At 41.3% G+C, this 20,163-nt stretch overlaps 1 protein-coding gene across 7 annotated transcripts; it reads left to right on the top strand.

The window, feature by feature from the left end:
• The first annotated feature begins 5,738 nt into the window (after nt 1-5,738).
• LOC116046825 (calcitonin gene-related peptide) lies at nt 5,739-19,717 on the top strand. Of its 7 annotated transcripts, none has more exons than XM_031295264.2 (5): nt 13,919-14,074; nt 15,225-15,316; nt 16,435-16,569; nt 18,456-18,640; nt 19,016-19,717. In XM_031295264.2, the coding sequence occupies exons 2-4, from the start codon at nt 15,231-15,233 to the stop codon at nt 18,613-18,615; spliced, it is 381 nt and encodes a 126-aa protein (XP_031151124.1). In that variant the 5' UTR covers nt 13,919-14,074; nt 15,225-15,230; the 3' UTR covers nt 18,616-18,640; nt 19,016-19,717. The 7 variants fall into 7 exon arrangements, with proteins under 7 accessions (XP_035859424.1, XP_031151125.1, XP_031151124.1 ...); XM_031295263.2 differs by having other exon boundaries at nt 18,453-18,640; XM_036003532.1 differs by lacking the exon at nt 13,919-14,074 and adding an exon at nt 14,772-15,089 and having other exon boundaries at nt 18,453-18,640.
• The last annotated feature ends 446 nt before the right edge of the window (nt 19,718-20,163 follow it).

Genomic DNA, 20,163 nt, shown 5'->3' with positions numbered 1-20,163 from the left:
ACACTAAAAATAAAGAGACTTATACAACATTGAAGAGATGCAGAATTGCTTGAGTAGAAACATAACATGCTGTACAACAGACAACTTGGGACAGCCAGACAGCAAATAGCTTTAACTAATTTGCTAAATGAAAATATCCTCAGGCTTTAAAATTCATGTGATGTGACTATTTTGCGCTTGAATGTCGGATTTATATGAAAGCTTATAGTTTAGTATCACATGTGTGACTGATCTACATGATTACAGGATGATATAAAAAGCCAATGGTTGATTTGGGAGAGCCATTGCTATGTGATCATGTCATCAGCTTTGACAGTGGGTTTTATCCTGATATTACCTAAGTATGTATTGTTGGTTACAGTGGAGCATGCATGGCCGCAAATGAGGACAGGGAGACCTGCCAAACAATACTTACCAAGATGAAGAAGTCCAGCCCACAGAGGAAGTCATAGTAAAAGGTTAGCTCAATTTGATATTTATGCTATTTGACACATGGCGGTTTCGGAAATCCAATGAAATAATAAAGTCTAGACATATTTGGATTTCTTGATGGAATCCTTTCTCAGAGTATTAGTTTTTAATATAGAAACATTTTTTTTACCAAATGTATTTAACCAGACATGCTTTCTTTCCCTTCAAGAAGCGATAAACATGTACAATTTATTGAAAAACCTGTCCACTGGTGAAGTAAAAAGAGCTACGACATGACTGATCTTCAGTGATTTGGCACCTAATGGGCCAGAGGCACTTTGGTGGCAACGTTTAGGTTTAGGTGGGCGTATGATCAAGTGTTGTTCTGGAGACACCTGGCTGCTTCAGCTAATCTATTCATTAAACCCTCTTAATGGCCTCTTGTGCTTCAGGATCCATCATGTCACAATAATGGCTTTTACGAGTGAAGGGCGCTTTTAACTGCATTTGACTGATTGGAAAAACTGTCCCAGTTTTTGTGGTGGAGAAAAGAAATGCAATGGCTGAACACACCGTATTCAATTTCATTGCCATGCCGGCTGAACCATTAACTGGTATAGACTCAATTACGTCAACGTGGGTGACATTACAAGGGAAAGAAGAGGTTAATGGGTCAGGAATTTGACAATTTCAGATATTTTCCTGTGGAAAGAACAAGGTCTCCAAAGAATGATGAGTACTCTTTGGTGAGACACATGACAAACTTGTCCTAGGCAGCAGAATTTACGAGAACGGATAACAAAGAAAAAAGAAAGAGGCAATGAAAGAAAATGATGATGCCTCAGGAAAAAAACAAAAGATGGTGAAAGAAAGTGCACTCTGACAAAAGAAAAAAAGAATGATTATTTAAGCCTTTGCCGAGAGCCACTGTCTAAAAAGACAGTTTGGTAAAATGAAAAGCCATGTTGAAATAATTTTTTTGCCTGTTAATGAAGATTTTCTGTCTTGGTTTCATTGTAACGTGTGCATCTTTAAGCCATACAAAGAGCCAGAAATTTCCAACTCTCAGCTTTGCTGCAGAGGCAGAAATGATGGCAGATTCTTGGGTCTCGGCCAGGCTTTATAACCGCATAACGTTTAACTTTCTATAAATACCACGGGACACAGTCCAAGTTGATCAAGTGTGATTGAATCTGAAATGACTCCAAAGACGAGAGCCAAGTTTCCTTAAGATACTTCAGAGGAACTGCTTGCCCCTGCCCAGCTTTTTGACAGGGCACCAGCCTGAGTCACTCCACGGTTTCTCAAGGTAAATCAGAGTTATTCAAGCAAAAATAATGGTTGCAATACACAAAATCCCAAGCAGTATTGGTATCTTAAAAGGGCAGTTGAGCTATTTTTGTTGTATTGAGTGTCTGTGATCTGGTTTGTGCACAAAGGGATTCCTGTCCTAAGATATTAGTTTACACATTGTTTCCATCAAGGGTCTGATCATTGTGTTTTCATTTCAACTGGACACTACACTGGTCTCTGGGAGAGGGGCTAGGTAGTTCAATTGATCATTCATTAAGCCCACTTAGTTACGGTTGCTACACCATTTTACCACTTACATCTTACTAATTTGTGGAACAATGGGTCCTATAGATTTCAGAAAGAGGTAAGCAAAAGCAGCTTCTCATTTCTAGCCAGCGAAATGACAACTATAGCTGGTAAATGTAGCTAACCAGCTGACGTAACCTTAGACTTAATTCAAATTGCCATGAGCATTTTCCACCATTTGCTGATATTTAATGTACTATTAATAGATAAAATAATCATCAGATTAATTGATAATGAAAATAATCATTTAGTTGCAGCCCTCAGAAACACCATTATTCTTGTATTGCATTGTAGTCTAGTTAGTCGACATATTAAGGAAACATTTAACTGCTATTCTGTTCTAACATGGATAACACTGTTTGGCTTAGCTTAAGTACTTACTCAAATTTTAAACAGTATGTTTTCACTTTTAACGTTGAAAGAAAAAAAGGCTTTCAGGATAAAGACCAACCAATGTTTTTGACAAATGTAATCGAGCTACCTTGCGTAATGTTGGCTGGGGTGTGCTGCAAAACAGACCCGCTAACCTTACCCTAAACTCTTAACACAAGTGTTGCTTGTATGGGATGTGCTAGTCATAAACATGGCTTCTTTTTTACATAACTTGTAAGCCCACATAATGTAGTTAGTCAATGATGTACTCTCTTTGGCCTTGGAAGTAACACTCAGTTACTACTGTAACTGAGTCTAGGTTGCTCGTTAGCTTGACATGTTAATAATGCACCTTAAGTTAGAGCAGACAAACTCTTTGTTTGCTCTTGTGTTTTGCAAAGGCTAAACAGAGACATCACTCTCCAAATTCTTTAAAATATCTCTATTACTTGAATCCAATGCACACTGTTTCAACATCCAAAGTTTGACTGACCTGCTGTGCCGAGTTACATTTGCTAAACTATGAATGGACAATCACTGTTTGGTAGAGTGGTTCAGGATAACTGATGTCAGACTATGTAAATTAGTTGTCGATTGGTGCTGTATAAGCTTTAGTGTTTCTCTGTAATGTCCCAAAAAAAGGATCCAGATTGGAGTTGAGTTGTTTATGCATCAGCGTCTAGGACTGCATGACGTCTTGCCTTATAGTAGGAAATGTGAGTGGATGAAATAAATGATTGAAGGATTCTAATAATGTTTTATATAGTCGAGTTGGCAAGCATAATCGCTGCCCAACTCAAATCCAATTCCACCATATTTCTGCTAGTCAGGTCACCTCATTCATTCTGTTGTAATCATGATAAATGGGAGTCTCAGTGGGCACTTTTTGGAAACACAAACCCACTTTAGTGTTGCTCCGTCAGTCCACAGCGTTTGTAAGTGTCTAGCTATAGATTGCTGAGAGGTCTCTTTTTTATGGATGCTCCTTTTTCTTGAATGAATGTGGAGTAGATACAAGCAAGCCCAGCCGTTCAGACAGTGATGCCAGAGGCAGGGGGCTGCCATCCCTCCCCACCGCTATGTCAAAGGCCTCTGATTGATTCTTTGAGGTTTCAACAACTGAATGTAATCTCCTTAATGCCTGGGCACGAACAATGGAAAATTAGACAGTCCTGCGTGCTCCTTGACATTTTACATGCTTCCTTAACTGATGACCTGTCCCCCAGAGCCACTTGTCCCGCCAGTTTAACTGATAGAACAACATGTTCAAGAGTGTACCTGCTTGAAGCTACATATCCTCCACTCCAACTGCTCCTGCTACTCCCTCCCAGGTGTTTAAACACAGTTGCCCTTCTCGCTGACGTAAAACCACAAAGTGACACCAGTTCCACCACTTGAACTTGCATTTAATCAGGTGGCGTGCCTCCTTTGTGGTGGCAAGCCACTGATTAGATTTGGAGATTGAGAGCCATTACAGGAGGCTGCAGTTGGATAATGACTTAAGTGCTGTTTCGCCTTCCTTTCTCTTCAGGAAGTGATTTATCTGGATGGGCCTAGCCTTAACTGACTGGAAGGTGCCCAATGGTGAGGAGTACCATTCATAGATCATATCACCCTGCTCTGACCCCATCAACACTCACTGTCCTCCCAATGGTGATTTATTCTTTCTGTACATGGAAAAGTATTACAGTATAATACTGGCTATATTCACAGCTTGTGAGATGTAATGTTGCTTTCACTTGTTCTTGTCCTTCACTTAATATGTCCATTGCCTTGTGTAATTTTAGAAATGTGATAGAGCTAAAACGATTAGTTGAGTGATAGATCAGTTGATTGGCAGAAAACTAATCAGCAACTATTTTTTCATAATTAATCGTTTTATCCCTTTTAAAGCAAAAATTGGGAAACACGCAAAACATTCTCTGGCTTAAGCTTCTCCAATGGGATGTTCTGATGCTTTACTTTATTTTCTATCATTGTAAATTAGATATATTTAGGTTTTTGATAGTTGGTCGGACAAAACATGACATTTGAAGACTTCACCTTTGATTCTTGAAAATGTAATTTGTTCGAATTAATTAGAATGCAACCCACATATAGCCTAATCCTGAACCTTGTTGTAAAATGTATGTGTTTTCATTGATTTGTTGTTGTTGCAGCAATGGTATTGTATGCCATTGGATTTTTAAAAGGCAGCAAGCAGTCATTCACCATGATTTTTCAATCTAAAGTGTAGAATAAAAAATGTTGTCACACATAACTTCTTGCTCATTTTCTCCAGTTTGCTTTAACAAAGTGAACAACAATTGCGTAATTTGCTGGGGGCAACAAAAGGGGCATGCAATAGATCAAATTGACAGCGCACTGCCTGTTGCACTTGGTCAATTGGGTCAGATAATTACAAATAAAATCTTACATTTTTCAAACAGAAGGATCAAAGGATGTAGTGATTCACAAGCTATGAAGTGTCATGTAGAATAATCGCAGTGTGACAGCAAAAAGCATCATCGACAGTATTAAAGTCAGTCATCCATGTCCATCGGCTACTTAGTGATTTCCTGCATTTCCTAGAATGTCCTTCATCTGGCGTGAGCGGTTTCCATGTGTCTGTGGGCGGCACTTCAAAGTATTAAAACCAGTGGTTGTAAATAGTTTTTCCTTTTCTAAGAATCGCGAATGCACTAATTATTCTGGTTTAATCGTTAATCGCTTTGCAAGTTATTGAAAGTGAAACAACAAATATCCACTGAAGATCCAATATCAAGCTAACTCTTATTGTTTTGTGTAGGTGGAGAGAGCCATTACAGCAGCTGTCAGCTGAGAAACACAGTGTTGTGCCCCTTCTACAAACACGTGTATTGTTGCTTCATTTCATAAAGGAATATTAAGCCCTAATAATCCATTACATTACGGCGAGTGTCACTCATCGTTCGGCTGGTCAAACAAAAACAATATAATGTACATATGTACATGTTGTGAGTGGTGGAAGAAGTACTCTTTACTTAAAGGTACAATATGTAACATTTCTGCATTAAAATGTCTAAAAACGACTATACCTATGTTATAAACTGTATTTTGTTGAGTTGTGTACTTACAGTATCCCAAATGTTTCCAACAACGTTCAAACCCAAGGAAATCTGTTATTTTATTTTAATGACACGGGACGTTTCGTTTAGTCGCCTGTCAGTGGCGTCATAACACCTTTGACCCCTCTAGTTACTCTAACTTCCGTCAAAACATGGGCACCAAGATGATACGTTCGAGAGTAATCGTAAATCATACAATGTCACAGAAAGATTAATACTCAGTAACCGTAATACAGCTTGCTTTCTACCACACAGCATCCTTTTGTCATTGATTACATGCCACTTACAACACAGTAATACAGCAGATATCTTATTTATTGATACATTTCAATATTGATTGATCCAGCTTAACGTTATGTGCTTCATTGTAGCACATAACGTTAGCGAGGTGGGGAACTTTAACGTTATAAGGTTACAACATTGTTCAACACGTTCATGAAGTTATTTTAAGTATAATTGTTTTGATCAAGGTAAAGTTAACGTTAAACAACACTGGGGTAACCCACGATTACGTTCGCCAGCTAGCGTTAATGTTAGCTGTATAGATAGAAGACAAATCTAATGCTAATTTAGCCAGGTATCCCACCCTGGTTTTTCTGCCTCACTCTCCGCCGCTAAGGGACTTAAGTCGGGATGAAAGCAAACAGTAGCCCCGGGGACACGACACATCCACAGTTAGCCGGCAGCCAGCCACTATTATTAACTTACAGCAAACAGAACCCAGCCAGCACAAACTCCAGCGCCGGGTGATAACGATGCTAACGGCAGTAACAGAAAGCGCTATGTTCCTTTGGGGAAACAGACCATATCGCCGCAGGCATCCGAGTCTGGCTGGCCGCGGTGTTGTGCTGAAATTCTGACCCCTTTAGCGTTTTGCGGTCTTCTGTACAGTTACATTTGACCCACAAATGGTGACAGTAGGGAGAGTCCGAAAGCAACATCCGGCAGCCATCCTATTGATGTAAGAAATCGGCCGCTATCTCTGGTGCTGTGGCTCGGCACCGGAGATACTCGGCGGCCAGCCCCGAAGATACCCGGCAGCCAGTCCCAGCCGCTAAGTAATGCCGCGTTCTATTTACCTCGGAAGCCGGAACTGGGAATGACGTCATACCCGAGTTGAATGCGTTCTATTTAAAAGTCGGAGTTTCATTGTTTTCATTAGCTCTAGCCCGGTTAGCTATTGTTAGCAATACCAGTTGATAACAACGCATTACGCCGTTTTTTGTAACAACATGTCCACAGATAGAAGTTGGACATGCCTGTGTGAACAATTGATTTAGTGACACAAATAAGACAGAAGTGCTTATAACTTTATGTTACTGCAGCTTTTCACAATTGTTTGTGGATTTTGAACTCGGGCTACTGCGAGGTTGTCCGAGTTCCGAGCTTGTAAATCCAAGGTCAGGGGGCGTGTTTACGACTTTGACCTCGTTAAAACCGAGTTCCGAGGTAAATAGAACGTGGCATTAGTCTTTCAGCGGTGTTGAGTAACATGACAACAAACCCTTTTCCCCCATTGCAGAAAACATCCAAAAAGTGACACTGACGGGAATATATATTTTGATATTGTGGCTTTAGCTGCTGGCTAATGTTAGCTTGCTTGCTCGCTAACTGGTCAACTAGCTAGCTAGCTAGCTACCACAAATCGAATCAAAAAAACATAATTATGTGGGGGAAACTGCAGCTATTTTATCAGAATGACATGAATAAACTATAATGGATGAACCCATCCGTGAACAGATATATTTTAACAACAGATATATTTTAATCACCAATTGTGTTAAACAATGAAAACTACAACTCCCATAATGCCACTTCACGACGTTATCAAAAGTCTGTGTTTACATCCATTGTTTTGATTGAGAGACGCCTAGCGGCAGAAAATTACATATTGTACGTTTAAGTAAAAGAAGTAGGCCTACCATAGTCTAAAAAGTCCTGCGTGTTACTCAAAAATGTTACTTACAGAACAGAACAGTACAGAAGTATTACCTGCAAAATGTTTTATTACTATTAAAGCTTTAGGGCGTAACTTTTTGATATTTTGCGCGATCACGGAAGGCTTGTATCATGTGGATGCGCCGACAGTTTTTTTGTCATTACTAATGTCATGGAGGCGACAGAAACTACGCACTATAGCTTTAAAGAATACATTAATTAATATTGTAATGTTGGAGTTAGGCAATTTTAGAAATTTGTCAAACAGAGGTATAACTAAGATAGAATGAAAAATAAAAATAAAATTAATTGCTGCATTAAAAAACTAAATAAAGCTTGACGAATGGTTAAATCAGTAGAGAAAATGTGTACTATAATACAGCATTTTTTGGCCAGATAAACTGACCTTAAAATATAACCCCTAACTGATGAGTTAACGAGGAGCAGCTGTGCAGGCAGGTGGCCCAGGTGATTCACAGGAACTCAATGAGGGCTTCAAGTGGACAGGTGTACTGCAGAGAAAAGTAATTACTAGATCTTGATAGCACAATAAGACATTTTAATATTTTGAGAAAACTAAATTATTTTTTAAAAATCTGCTGAATGTTTCTTGACATAATACAATTTGGTAAAACACAACATTAGCAGGAAGTTGGTCTATACTGTACTTTTTCAGGAGTTTACCACCCCGGATGTGATATAAGTTCTGTTAGGAACCATGATTAATCTGCCAGTTATTTTCTTGATTCATTGATTAACCTTTCAGTCTAGGACATGTTAAAATAATGTCCATCACAACCTCCCAGTACCCAAAATAACATCTTCACACTGCTTGGCTCGTTCAACCAAAAACCCAAAACTTATATATGTGAAGCTGGAAATCAGCAAATATTTTTTATTTATCATTTTTGCATTGAAATTGACTGAACAATTAATATCAGCAACTATTATCAAAACTAGTTGCAAATTAATAAATGAACAGACTAATCAACTAATCGACTGATTGTTGCAGCTCTAGTAGTAGTTGTATGCCGCCTGCTGGCATGGAGTTGCCGTCCAGTGAAAAACATGTATCTCTGAATTTTGTGATTTTAAATTTTCAGATTTTAGAATTCAGAAAATCCTCCTTATGTCACGACAGGTAAAGCAGGTGGACCGAAACGCAGGTGACTGCAGGCACAATAACTTAATTCAAGGTTTGTGAAGGTAAGGCAAAATTGATCATAAGAGAACAAAACCAAGGACGCAACAAAGTCTGAACTAAAAACCAAGGACTTAAATACAAACTAATCTGGCGAGGGGATGAGGTACAGGTGGAGAGATCGGCGGAGAAGCTCAGGTGAGGGGAATGAGGTGATTAGGCAGGAAAGGAGCTGATTGGCTGACAAAAAAACTCTGGAGGCAGAGAAGGACTAACAAGGCTGATTCAGAGCAGGTGTGTAGATGGGCAAAGGCAGCACAGGAACACAGCATGAAAAAATCACAGCAAACCCAAAACCCAGAAGACCAGTCTTCACCGAAAGTCTGAGGGCATCTGGACACAGAGCCAGACCTAAATTACAAACAGTTTAAAATCTATAAAATTATCTCAAAAATGCATTCTCACAAAGCTTAATCCAAGACCGTGTTCTTAGACATAATAGGCTACAGTATATAGTAGATTGAACTGAGAACTGTGAGCCTGTGAGCACCTACATGTCTGTTTTGCAGATATTACATTTTGGTCACATTTACAGACATGACATTCTTAACAGTCCCGACTAAGCCATTGACATAACATTGGAACTCATGCGATAATACCAATGCGTGTGTATGAATACTTTATGTGCATGTGTGTTTGCATGACATGAAACATACCTATACATTAACTCTTTAATGAGCTCTGTCATTACGTTGACATATAGCACTGCAGTCCAGTAATATCCACAGCGCTGTGTCAGCGTTCAAGTATATAATATCAATACCACCACTCGTGTGTGAGCATCATTACTGCAGATGTACTTTTTGTTGCTACATTTACACATGAGCTGCTTGATTAGACCAATAGAGCTAAGCCATAAAGATGACATATAGCATGATATCTGTTTACACCCATCAATACCACAGCAGCAGCAGCAGCACCAGCAGCAGCAGCAGCACCAGACACAGCAGCCATTGTGTCCCCAGTAATAACTTCCACTAGGGTGGACAAGTTGATCTCAGCTGCGGGAGGCACGGCTTCAAAGGTTACCATATCGACTTGATGCTCAAAAGTTTTTTCAGGAACTGAGGGGGAAACTTTGGAGGGGTCAGGACTGCCTGTGCATCTCCCTGGGGTGAAAATGACCCAAAAGGAACACCCACACTGAAAACATGAGCACATATACGTAAGCACGCACGTACGGTATAGATATACTCACCCACACGCAGGAATACAATATATAGATCCACAGACGCACACAGAGATGTGCTCACACGTGACACACTGTCTGGTGAAAGCTAAGAAAAGGCACCAAGAAAGGACTATTGAATTTTTTTATTTAACTATGACACAGTCACACCACACACATTTTTTACAATTGGTTTTGATTGAACAGGGTTGAAAAGAGTAGATCAGTGTTTCCCAAACCCCTTCAGACTTTCAACCTCAAGCTACGTACTCCTACGTACCCCCAACCCCCGCACTCGTATATGATTTTTTTTCCCCGCATACCCCCTATGTCCCTCTGTACCTCTATACCCCAGTTTGGGAACCAATGGAGTAAATGATCATACAGACCTTCAATTGAAGTTACAGGTGCAGTAGGTAAGACTTAGAAAGTTGTAAACTGTAAAACTTTCTGTCATATTTGCTGAAACTGACCCTGTGTTTGAGTAGAACTACATGAAGCAGGTAATAAAAAAAAATCTAGCTCCTCTGGCACCAACTACAGCCTGTAGTGCGATTTGCAAAAATCCACCGCTCCCTGTTCAGATGCACCAATCAGGGCCAGGGGAGGGGGGGGGGGGGGGGGGTCTAGCTGCATGTCAATCACTGCTCGTGCATTCATCCTCACTTGTGGGGGGAGGGGCTTAGGAGACTGTTTTGGGCTTTAGCGGAAAGGGGGGAGGGACTGAGAAGTTGTCAATTTTCAAATTTGTTGGCTAAAGCCTGGTTCACACGGGACGATTTTAAAATTGTCGGCCGATTTTCCAATTCTGAGAGACCCCACACACGGCGATAAAAAATCATGGGTCTAACAGTTTTGGTCGTACAGTGTGTGGTGCGCAGCACACGGCAAAATCAACACATCACACACAAACCGATTTGACTCCCGAGCATTCCCAGGTCAGACGGGAAATCTCGCAAAATCCCTCGAGATCAAATGTGACTTCGGAGTAAACAATCATGGCGGACGAAGAGGATGCAGTGGCGATAGTTTGTAGTTTGTTTTTAACCGAAAAAAAAGTTATCAAAAGAAAATGCGATGGTCAAAGAAGTGGAGACAACACGAGCATGGACTATACTTGCTATACTTATCCCCGACGTCCACCGGACTTTCTGGTGCGCCATGCCGCCGGCTGTTTTGATTTTGTTTCCCAGTGCTTTCCTCGCTGCCTCGTCACCTCGCTTTCTGATTGGCTACACGCCACAGTCCACAGGCTGCGTGCTCGCTTGTCCCCGGGGGACACCACACACGAGGAGAAATCGGGCCAAATAAATCCAACATGTTGGATATCCCCGATTTGAGATCGGAGCGGTCCCGACGTCCTTCCGAGCAGACGAGAGCAGTCTTAACACACCACACACGGCAGGAATATCTGATCAGATTATTTTACGATAATCGGAGCATCCTTAAGATTGTCGGAAGGGGTGAATCGGGGCTAAAATCGGCCTAATTATCCTGCCGTGTGAACCAGGCTTAAGTCCTGGATCTTTGCAATCCTACCTACAGCACCTTTAAAACTGAATTCTTACTTGACAGAGATGCAGTATGCTCTTTTGTTTTCTCTCTCTGCAACATACTCTTCTATGGACACACATACTTTATTGTTCTCTTCAGCCTCAATGTCACTTTTATTCAAAAGCATTAGAATGTAAGACTGGTTGGTTTTTTGTATAGTTGCCAGTTTATTAAGTACACCTAGCTAAAACTAATGCATGATCAACTGTATGATCATTGTATCATTTTGGAGGTTGTAGTTTGTGGTGCTGTTACTGTATTGCATTATACGAGTATTTCTGTTATTTAATCTAGCCAAATTGATTATTCATGAATAGGGTGGAAAAAAATAATAGAATTATAGATGTGACGTTGAAGGTTTTATTCACCCTTAATCACTCTTTAAAAGGAACTCTTTAATATCAGGGCAACAGAGAAAGCAAGGCAGCAGATTTATTGAGAGATAGTCTCTAGTTCACAGTAGTCAGTGAAGTAGTCTCACTTCGCCAGACCCTCCTCCAAAGTGTGCAGAAGGAGGGTCTGGGTGCTCCACATAGCATTCGGGAATGGGAGAAAAACGTGTTCTGGTTTATTGGCATTTCTTTAAACCAATCAGACAGTCATGGGCGGTGCTAAGCGCTGCACAGAGCCACGGCAAAATAGTCGTGTGAGAGAAAACTCAGATTGGACTGATAGTCTAGCTAGTTAATTTACCCTGCAGAGATCTGAGGAGCACTCAACAATAGTCCTCATAAATCCACCAAATTTAAAATTCCAACACAAAGAAAGCGGAAGGAAACAGAAAATACATGCATCTGGCGGAATTTCCTGTGGCTCTGGAGCAATCCCGAAAGTGGAATGTCAACGATATAGACTATCAGTGAAGCAACCCATTCATGTCAATTTAATTTATAATATAGCCCCAACATGGAGTGACTTTACAATCTGTACGGAAATATGACCCTATATCCTTAAAACGGAAAAAAAAAAACTTTAATGGAGAAAAAATGACAGAAGCCTCAGTAAGAGCAACAGAGGAAGGATCCCTCTTCCAAGATGGACAGACATGCACTAGATGTGTGTACAGATCTCAGTACTTCATAGTCTGCCATGACCCATTGATGCAGCCTGGCATGAAAACAGCTCAAAGTTTTGGATGAAAGGTCTGAAGCCGATATGAGAACTTAAGATAAAGTTGTATTTTAAAAAAACGTTAGTGGTCTTCTGGTATTTTACAATTTGTCCAACACTGTGTAATACGTTAGGCAGCAGAGTGGACATACAGGTGGAAAGTAGTGATGTAGATTTTTAGATGTGGCTTGAGACCCAGCAGCTGTCTATTCTGCAGTGATTTAGCATCTGACATGGGTAAGCTTTGTGGCTCAATAGCACTAAAAGGCTCATCCTGTCTAATGGGGTTCCTCTATGACGCAGACAAGGGGAGGTAACCCCTCCCTTTCTTTTACTTTGACATATAATCCTAAACACGCACACACATACGCACGCGCGCACACACACACACACACACACACACACACACACACACACACACACACTCACTGTCCTGCACACTAATGAAAAGGAAGGGAATTGAGACTATGGTGCACGACAAACAGTTGTGTAATTGCTTTTGAGAAACGGCTCTTGTCGGAGGCTGTCATCGATTTGTCTTTGCCGAGGACAACTCGTTTACTCAATGTGTGGGAGGAGGCCCGGTCGGCAGTGATCATTACTGGACTGACTGTGGTATCACTTTATTAACTCAATGTGGTTTGATGTTTCACTGTGTGTGTGTGTGTGTGTGTGTGTGTGTGTGTGTGAGGGGGGGGGTTGTCATACTTCATACAGTAGTTGCTGTGAGACAAGAAATATGTTTCAGGTTAATCACACTGATAAAAAAAAATACACACTTAAAGTTGGAGAAGATTGAAATTGCTCAATGCATCGTAGTTTGAAAGTAGTTTATTAGGTACTCTGAGCAGAGTTGGCCCATATGGTTTGGTACATGATTTGTAAAGTGCCATGAGTGATGAATCATCATAATGGCCCAAATCAAATCAAGGGATTACATAAGAAGATTGTGTGTTAGATGGTCTATAAGCTGAAGCACAGTGGGTGTAGTGCTGGAGTTGGTGCTATCCAAACAGTGTTATGAATGAAGAGCCCAGGAGTGCGTCACTGTGTAGTATACATCCCTCCCCAGCAGATGGCCCCGCCTGCAAGTGCTTAGTTTGGATGGGGTGGTGGTGGCGGCGTTGGAGGTGGGGGGGTTATCGATTTGGCATTTGAGATATAGCATGCAATGTAACATTTTTGGAAGGTTCTTAAAATATTTATTGCTGGTGATGCTTCTCCATGAACACCAGTTTGCTTTGCCTCCTATTTAATTAATGACATCAATGCAAATTGGGGATAGCAAATGGTCCAAATGACTGAAGGATTTTGTGAATGGAGCACTTACTGACTGAGGAATGACGTCAGCGCAAAGCCATATCCCTTATTAGTGAGCCAGGACTGAGGGGAGGCGTCCCATTGGCTCGCCATAGCATCAGAGCAACGTGATTGGATGCCGGCGGATAATTAAACACCTACACAGTCAATGCACAAATCCAAGTGGTGGGATATATAGGCTGGTGCGTTGGCGCTGCATGCAACAGAATCAAGAGTTGTTCTGCAAGTTGAGAGAAAGTCAACTTATTGTGTTTTCCATAGAGATACATAGTGATATATATTTATATTTTTTTTGCTGGGTGATTATCACTGAAGGTAAGTGTTGACTTTTATTGTTGGGCTATGTGTTGGAACTATAAATGTACCTGGTAAGCTGTTTGCATTTGTGTGTGGATCAGAGGGGATATGGACACAGACTCACTGCATTAGACTGTGGTGACGTGACTGGGTTTGTAATGGGATTGGAGTGTGGTCACTGGGGTCACCAGCATCGCCACCATCACCCGTTTTGCGAGGGTCCAGTCTGCTACTTGAAGGCCAAAGACTGACAGAGAGAGAGAAATGGGAAGAAAAGGGAAGAAAGACAGAAAAAACTGAACTAAAGTGAAGAACAGCAAGTGAAAGAGGAAAAGGAAAGAAGAGATGGACAGGTGGAACTAGGTTTGAGTGTGTGTGTGTGTGTGTGTGTGTGTGAGTGAGAGAGAGAGAGAGAGAGAGAGAGAGAGAGAGAGAGAGAGAGAGAGAGAGAGAGTGTGCTGGCAGCTCATTACACTAATGCACTGGTCCCTTAGGGAGTTGGCAAGCTTGGAGTCCCCCTCCCTCCTTCCCTTTTCACCCCTCCTCTTCCAACGCTAGCAAGTGCTATATGCATTGCACAGTCTAGGACCCCCACCTACCCTTACACACACACACACACACACACACACACACACACACGCACGCACGCACGCACACACACACACACACACACACACACACACACACACACACACACACACACACACACACACACACACACACCCACAGGCATGTCACACACCGGGACCTGCAGCGTACAAAATGAGAGAACTACCTGTCCTGTGCTCTTGGCTGAATGTTTTGGAGGAACAGTGTGTTTTGCAGAAGAAGAGTAGAGGGGATTGTTATGTGGCTCGCTTTTGAAGGGGTGTTGTGTTGAAGTAAAAGCAAGGATGTGCAGCAGTAGACCAGAGCTAAGTAGTGGCAAGTTGAGATGTGAGTAGAGCTGAGCTCATCTCTCTGGGAAGTGACAGGAAGCCCTTTTTCTTGTTGCAACTTCTTCCCAAAGCACCAGAGGATCAGGCACTAGCAGGTTTTTTTTTTCCAGATATATGTTTGCTTTGTAGATTCTTAGGTGACTTGCAAACTTATTTTAGCGGTGTGTGAGTGTTAATGACAGCAGTCTTGTGCACAAGGAGCTGATGGGGGTGTCTTTCTTGCTGTGTAGGGGACCATGGTTATGTTGAAGATCTCTGCTTTCCTCGTTGCCTACGCCCTGGTCATTTGCCAGATGTACTGCTCACAAGCCGCCCCTGCCAGGTGAGACCCTCATCATTCACATTTTACACTTCATCTCCCAGCTGACATGCATTTTACAGCTACTTGAAATATGTGGAAAAAGTAGACGGACCAAGTAGACGGACCTAAAATCCACAGTTGTCAGAATCACACGCAACCAGTGGGAAGGAGAGGAGGGTTGATGGAAGAAAAAAATGACACCTAAAAAAGGTTGATGGAAGAAAAAAATTACACCTAAAAAAAAAATGTAGTAAATACTTTTCACTGAGGGAATCAGGTTTCTCTTCTCTAAAAATACATATAATATAATGTATTGTCAGTACTGCTAGAAAAATATGTAGAAATGGAAGAGGATGTGTATGTGGGACAGATTGACTAAAAGACATTCCAAAATAGTGTGTAATAATGTGGATGCACACGAATTTAAAATAAATATGTTCTGGTTTATCTTAATGTATGATCACTTTATGTCACATTGCATGAGCAGAATAAAATATAGGCTCCAGTTGAAAGTTACAAGGTTTAAAATATGTATCCCATATATTCCATTTCCTAATCATTGAAGTTTGTGTATCCTGTTATACCTCTAATCCAATTGGATGAATCCAATTATGAAATCATGAATCACTCTCAGATAATAATGGAATCAGAAAAGAACCAACACAAGTAAAACAAGACAGGGAAAAAAGGTGTAATTTACTTCAAGGGGAGAAAAATGAGATCTATATATTTATATGAATCCCCATTCAAGCCACTCCCCGCACTGTTCCCATGAAGCTATTGATTTTGTAATAAATCTCAAGCCGGTTACACATCAGCCCCTCTCTCAGATGGGGCACTTTCCGCAGATTGTTTCCCCGCGTTGGCCGGGGGCCCTCGAACTCAGACGTCATCCCCCCCCAGAGTTGGTGACGTCCCAGCAAACCCCTCCCCTCCCTCCCTCATCCCCTCCTGACCCCTCCTATCCATTCAGCCACTCCACCACCGCCCTACCCCACCCTAACACCCCACATGCATCCTCACCCCTCCTTTTAACTGCAGGTGATAATTCTAGCAAAGGATTTAATGCTTAATTTCAATGCCTTTCCTCCCCCAACCTCTCTGACCCCTAAACCTCCCTGCTCATCCCTTCGCCGTAGACCGGGTTTAGAGTCCATGTCAGACCGAGTCACGCTCACCGACTACGAGGCACGAAGGTTACTCAACGCCATCGTCAAGGAGTTTGTGCAGATGACGGCGGAGGAGCTGGAGCAGCAGGCAACTGAAGGAAACAGGTACACAGATGACAAACAGATGACTCCTCTTTGCTTTAACCCTTTCTTTCTTTTTTTTTTTTTTTTTAAAAAAGCAGTTGAAATGTCCTCCCTGAGCAGAAACAGCTGCTGAAAGATTAGACTAGTATGACTGAATGGAAAGTTAAACGGTGAAATTAAAAGGTAACAGGGACAGCTCTTCTTTGGGCTACCATGTTGGACTTTGTGTATCTTTTTAGGGATCGTATCATATTCTGGTCCCACTTTTACACCACTGAAGATACAATTTTCTAGCGCCCCACTTGGGTTCAATCAGGCGTAGAGGTATGTACTTCTTAGCTGACCAAAAGAGAGAAAAACTGATTGTTTCCAAGAAAAGATGTTAATACACAAAACAAAAACCCCTACTCTCTGTCATGACCCTGCTCCCGCATGGATGAGTTTGATTTTGACTTTGTTTGAACAGACTATTTCCAGCCTGCCTGCCGGGCATGTGGACAGTGTATGCCTAACGGAACGAATAAGTGTGCATGATGTCAATTAAGTGGAGTTGCATGACAGTGGGAAGCGACTGGTTTCTGTTTGTTCTGTAGGTGTAAAAAATGTGACAGGAGGGGAATGACTGGGGTGTGGGTGGAGGTTTGGCGCATGAGGGGATGGAAGACAGGTTCTTTGAATGGTGGGGAACAAGCATGATGCTATAGGGGGGTAGTGTATTTTTTTGATACTTTTGTATACCTGCGAAGGCATGAGAAAGAAATGCATGTGAGAGAAACGGTGTGTGAATAGAAGGAAAACGAAAGACAGAGATGAAGAAAGTGTTACCTGCATGTTTTCCCATGCCTATGAGCCTGTTCTCTGCATGTGTTTTTGTGTCCCCCCTCCCCGACAGCATGGACAGGCCCCTAACCAAGCGGTGCTCCAACCTCAGCACCTGTGTGTTGGGCAAACTGTCTCAGGATCTGCACAAGTTGCAGACGTTCCCTCGCACGAACGTGGGAGCAGGAACGCCCGGCAAGAAGCGCAATGCGCCTGAGAGCGACGGCTATGCAAGCTACGGCGAGACGTTTGACAGCATCTAACCCCTCCTCATCCTCCCTCAGCCCCTCTTTTACCTTTACTGCATCTTCCTGTCCTTTTCCTTCTCCCCTGTCCTCTTCCTCTCCTCATCCCACTTTCTTCCTCATTGTTTTTTGGATTGGCAAGTGCATGCTAATTTTACCTGCTCGATTGACATAAGAAGAATATGACTTTTAACTGTAACCAACCTTTTTAGTTGTTCCCCCCAACCCCCTTTTCTTTTGGCAGAAAATTATGTGCCCCATATAATTTTCAGACAATCAGACTTAGTTTTCATAAATGTTATTCAGGAGCCAGTTCCGACATCCATCTCTGTGTACTGTGCGTGGATAGTCATTTGATTGCATTTCAAAAGCCACTGAAATTTGAAGAGTTGAGAGAGATCACTTAATCAAACCATTAATAAATGATCCACTCATGCGACACCATGTTTCTTGTTTAATAAACGTATTTTTCTACCAGGAAGCCTTAGCCCATTTTCATTCTTAGGGGTCCTTTAAAAACAGTCAGTGGGTACTTCATGAACACATTAGCAAATATGGACAAAAATATTGATTTTAGAGCATCCTTGACATAATCTGTGAACCTCTCATCGAGTTCAAAGGTAAGAAAAAACGATAGAAAATATGCGATTCAACCTTGCATGCTTGATGCATATTTTTTTAACATGTACGTCCTGTTTTTCCTGTGCTGTGAAGTTCACGCTGATAAAAATGAACTGTGTGAAATACTGTGTGAAAATACTGATGTGTGTAGGTCTATGTGTCAGTATTGTATGGATGAATGTCACTCCAGTCGTTAACCTCTGGTTTGCTCTCCTGAAGCAGCGTTACAGCACAGAAGCGAGCCTGCAACACGGCCACCTGCGTGACTCACCGCCTGGCGGACTTCCTCAGCCGGTCGGGGGGAATGGGCAACAGCAACTTCGTCCCCACCAATGTCGGCGCCAAGGCCTTCGGCAGGCGGAGGAGAAGCGTCCAGATGTGAGCACTCCAAAACCTTTAGGGACATGGTAAAAGAAAGTTTCTTCTTCCTCTTCTGTTTTTGTTCTTTAAATGTGATTTCTACCTTTTTCTTCATTGCTTTCATAATCCACCACTTGTGATCATGAAGAGTATCATAAAAAAATTAATCTTTCTCCATCTGCTATTTAAAAAAAGTGACAAAAATTGCAATAGAAGGATTTAGCAGAGAAAAATGAATGCAGAATTATTCACATTTAACTTGACTTTTTCACAAAATCATTTATTTGATCACAATTGGATTTAAATAATTTCTGGTTCATCATGTAATGATTAGTTAATGGAATAATGATGAACAGCAGTCAGTATTGTCCTTCGAAAAGCTTTACATTAAGTGTATTTCTTTCTGTCTTTCTTTCTTTCAGAGGTTGATACCAGAAAAACATCAGAAAAAAAAACAACAACCTGTGAACAAAAATCCACAAAAACAAAATCACGCAGAAAATAAACACTGAACTGGCCCTTTATCCACTCCCTCGCGTTCCTACGGGAAATAGAAAAAGACGCCACAGGACTTCTCGTCCCCATTTCCATCCTGTTAGTGAAACCTTTTGCTTTTGGCAAATAAGAGAAAAAAAAAAGAAAAAAAAAGCACTTTAGTTTATGTACATGAACAAATGAACTCCTGAAGAAAAAAACATCCTAATGGTTCCTCTTTTTTATACATGAGTATCATTGGAAAATAAAATGAAAGCTGCAGTGGTTATGACCTTCTTTTCTCCTCCTTTCACCTCGTTTGAGCACATTTCTTCTATGCCCTCTTCCCATTTGAGATCCATACGCTTACATTCTCCATAATTCCCTTTCCACCCAAGGGTACACTGTTTTTCTGTGTGCCAGAGGGACGCCATTAAAGATCAGCCTACCCAAGGCCCCCCCCCCCCACAACGGCTGTTGTCTTGTGCCTTGATGTAGAACAATTTACACAAACATGATTGTACAGTTCTGTTTCGAGACGATAAAGAAGACCCGAGCGAGGAGGAAGAGAACGAAGACAGATTAATATTGTAAACGATATTGTGAAAACAGATTTCAGCAAGATTAAAATGTATTTTAGATACACTCAGGTTTGGGGTACTTGTGTTGTTCTTTAAAGGTTTTTAAGCATTTAGTTGTAGAAAGAGGTTGAATGATTCTATAATGAGAAGCTTATATTTGTACATAAATTGCTGGAATATTGATTCATGATGTCCATAAATGATTAATGTTAAATCACATGGCATTAGCAAACCGTATGTAATGTATTGGTTTAAAATTTGACAAGATTTCCCAGTACAGACTGACATCCTGAAAATGTGTAGCACACATCTATAATTTGGCAAAAATATTGGAAACCACATCCACATTCATACACTGTTTGGGTCACTGTGTATGCAGCGACAGTCTGCAGGTGTAAACACATCAGTTTCAGTGGGAGTATTTTCTGACACCACAGCGGCATGGATATGTTGAGATACGTGATGATACAAAAAAAAAAATCTGCATGGGTAATTGCTTAATAAAAGGCAGCCAA

This window comes from Sander lucioperca, chromosome 7 (genome assembly GCF_008315115.2).
Source record: "Sander lucioperca isolate FBNREF2018 chromosome 7, SLUC_FBN_1.2, whole genome shotgun sequence".
In the NCBI taxonomy this organism is placed as follows: Eukaryota; Metazoa; Chordata; class Actinopteri; order Perciformes; family Percidae; genus Sander; species Sander lucioperca.
Note: the sequence above shows the minus strand (reverse complement) of the source record. Positions and strands in the feature narration are given on the sequence as shown.

Excerpts from the sequence above, each read along its gene's own strand:
- LOC116046825 (XM_036003531.1), top strand. The coding sequence starts at position 15,231 with ATGGTTATGTTGAAGATCTCTGCTTTCCTCGTTGCCTACGCCCTGGTC. Across the intron at positions 15,317-16,434 it reads TCACAAGCCGCCCCTGCCAG|ACCGGGTTTAGAGTCCATGT; the intron begins GTGAGACCCTCA and ends CCTTCGCCGTAG. Across the intron at positions 16,570-17,440 it reads CAGGCAACTGAAGGAAACAG|CATGGACAGGCCCCTAACCA; the intron begins GTACACAGATGA and ends CCTCCCCGACAG.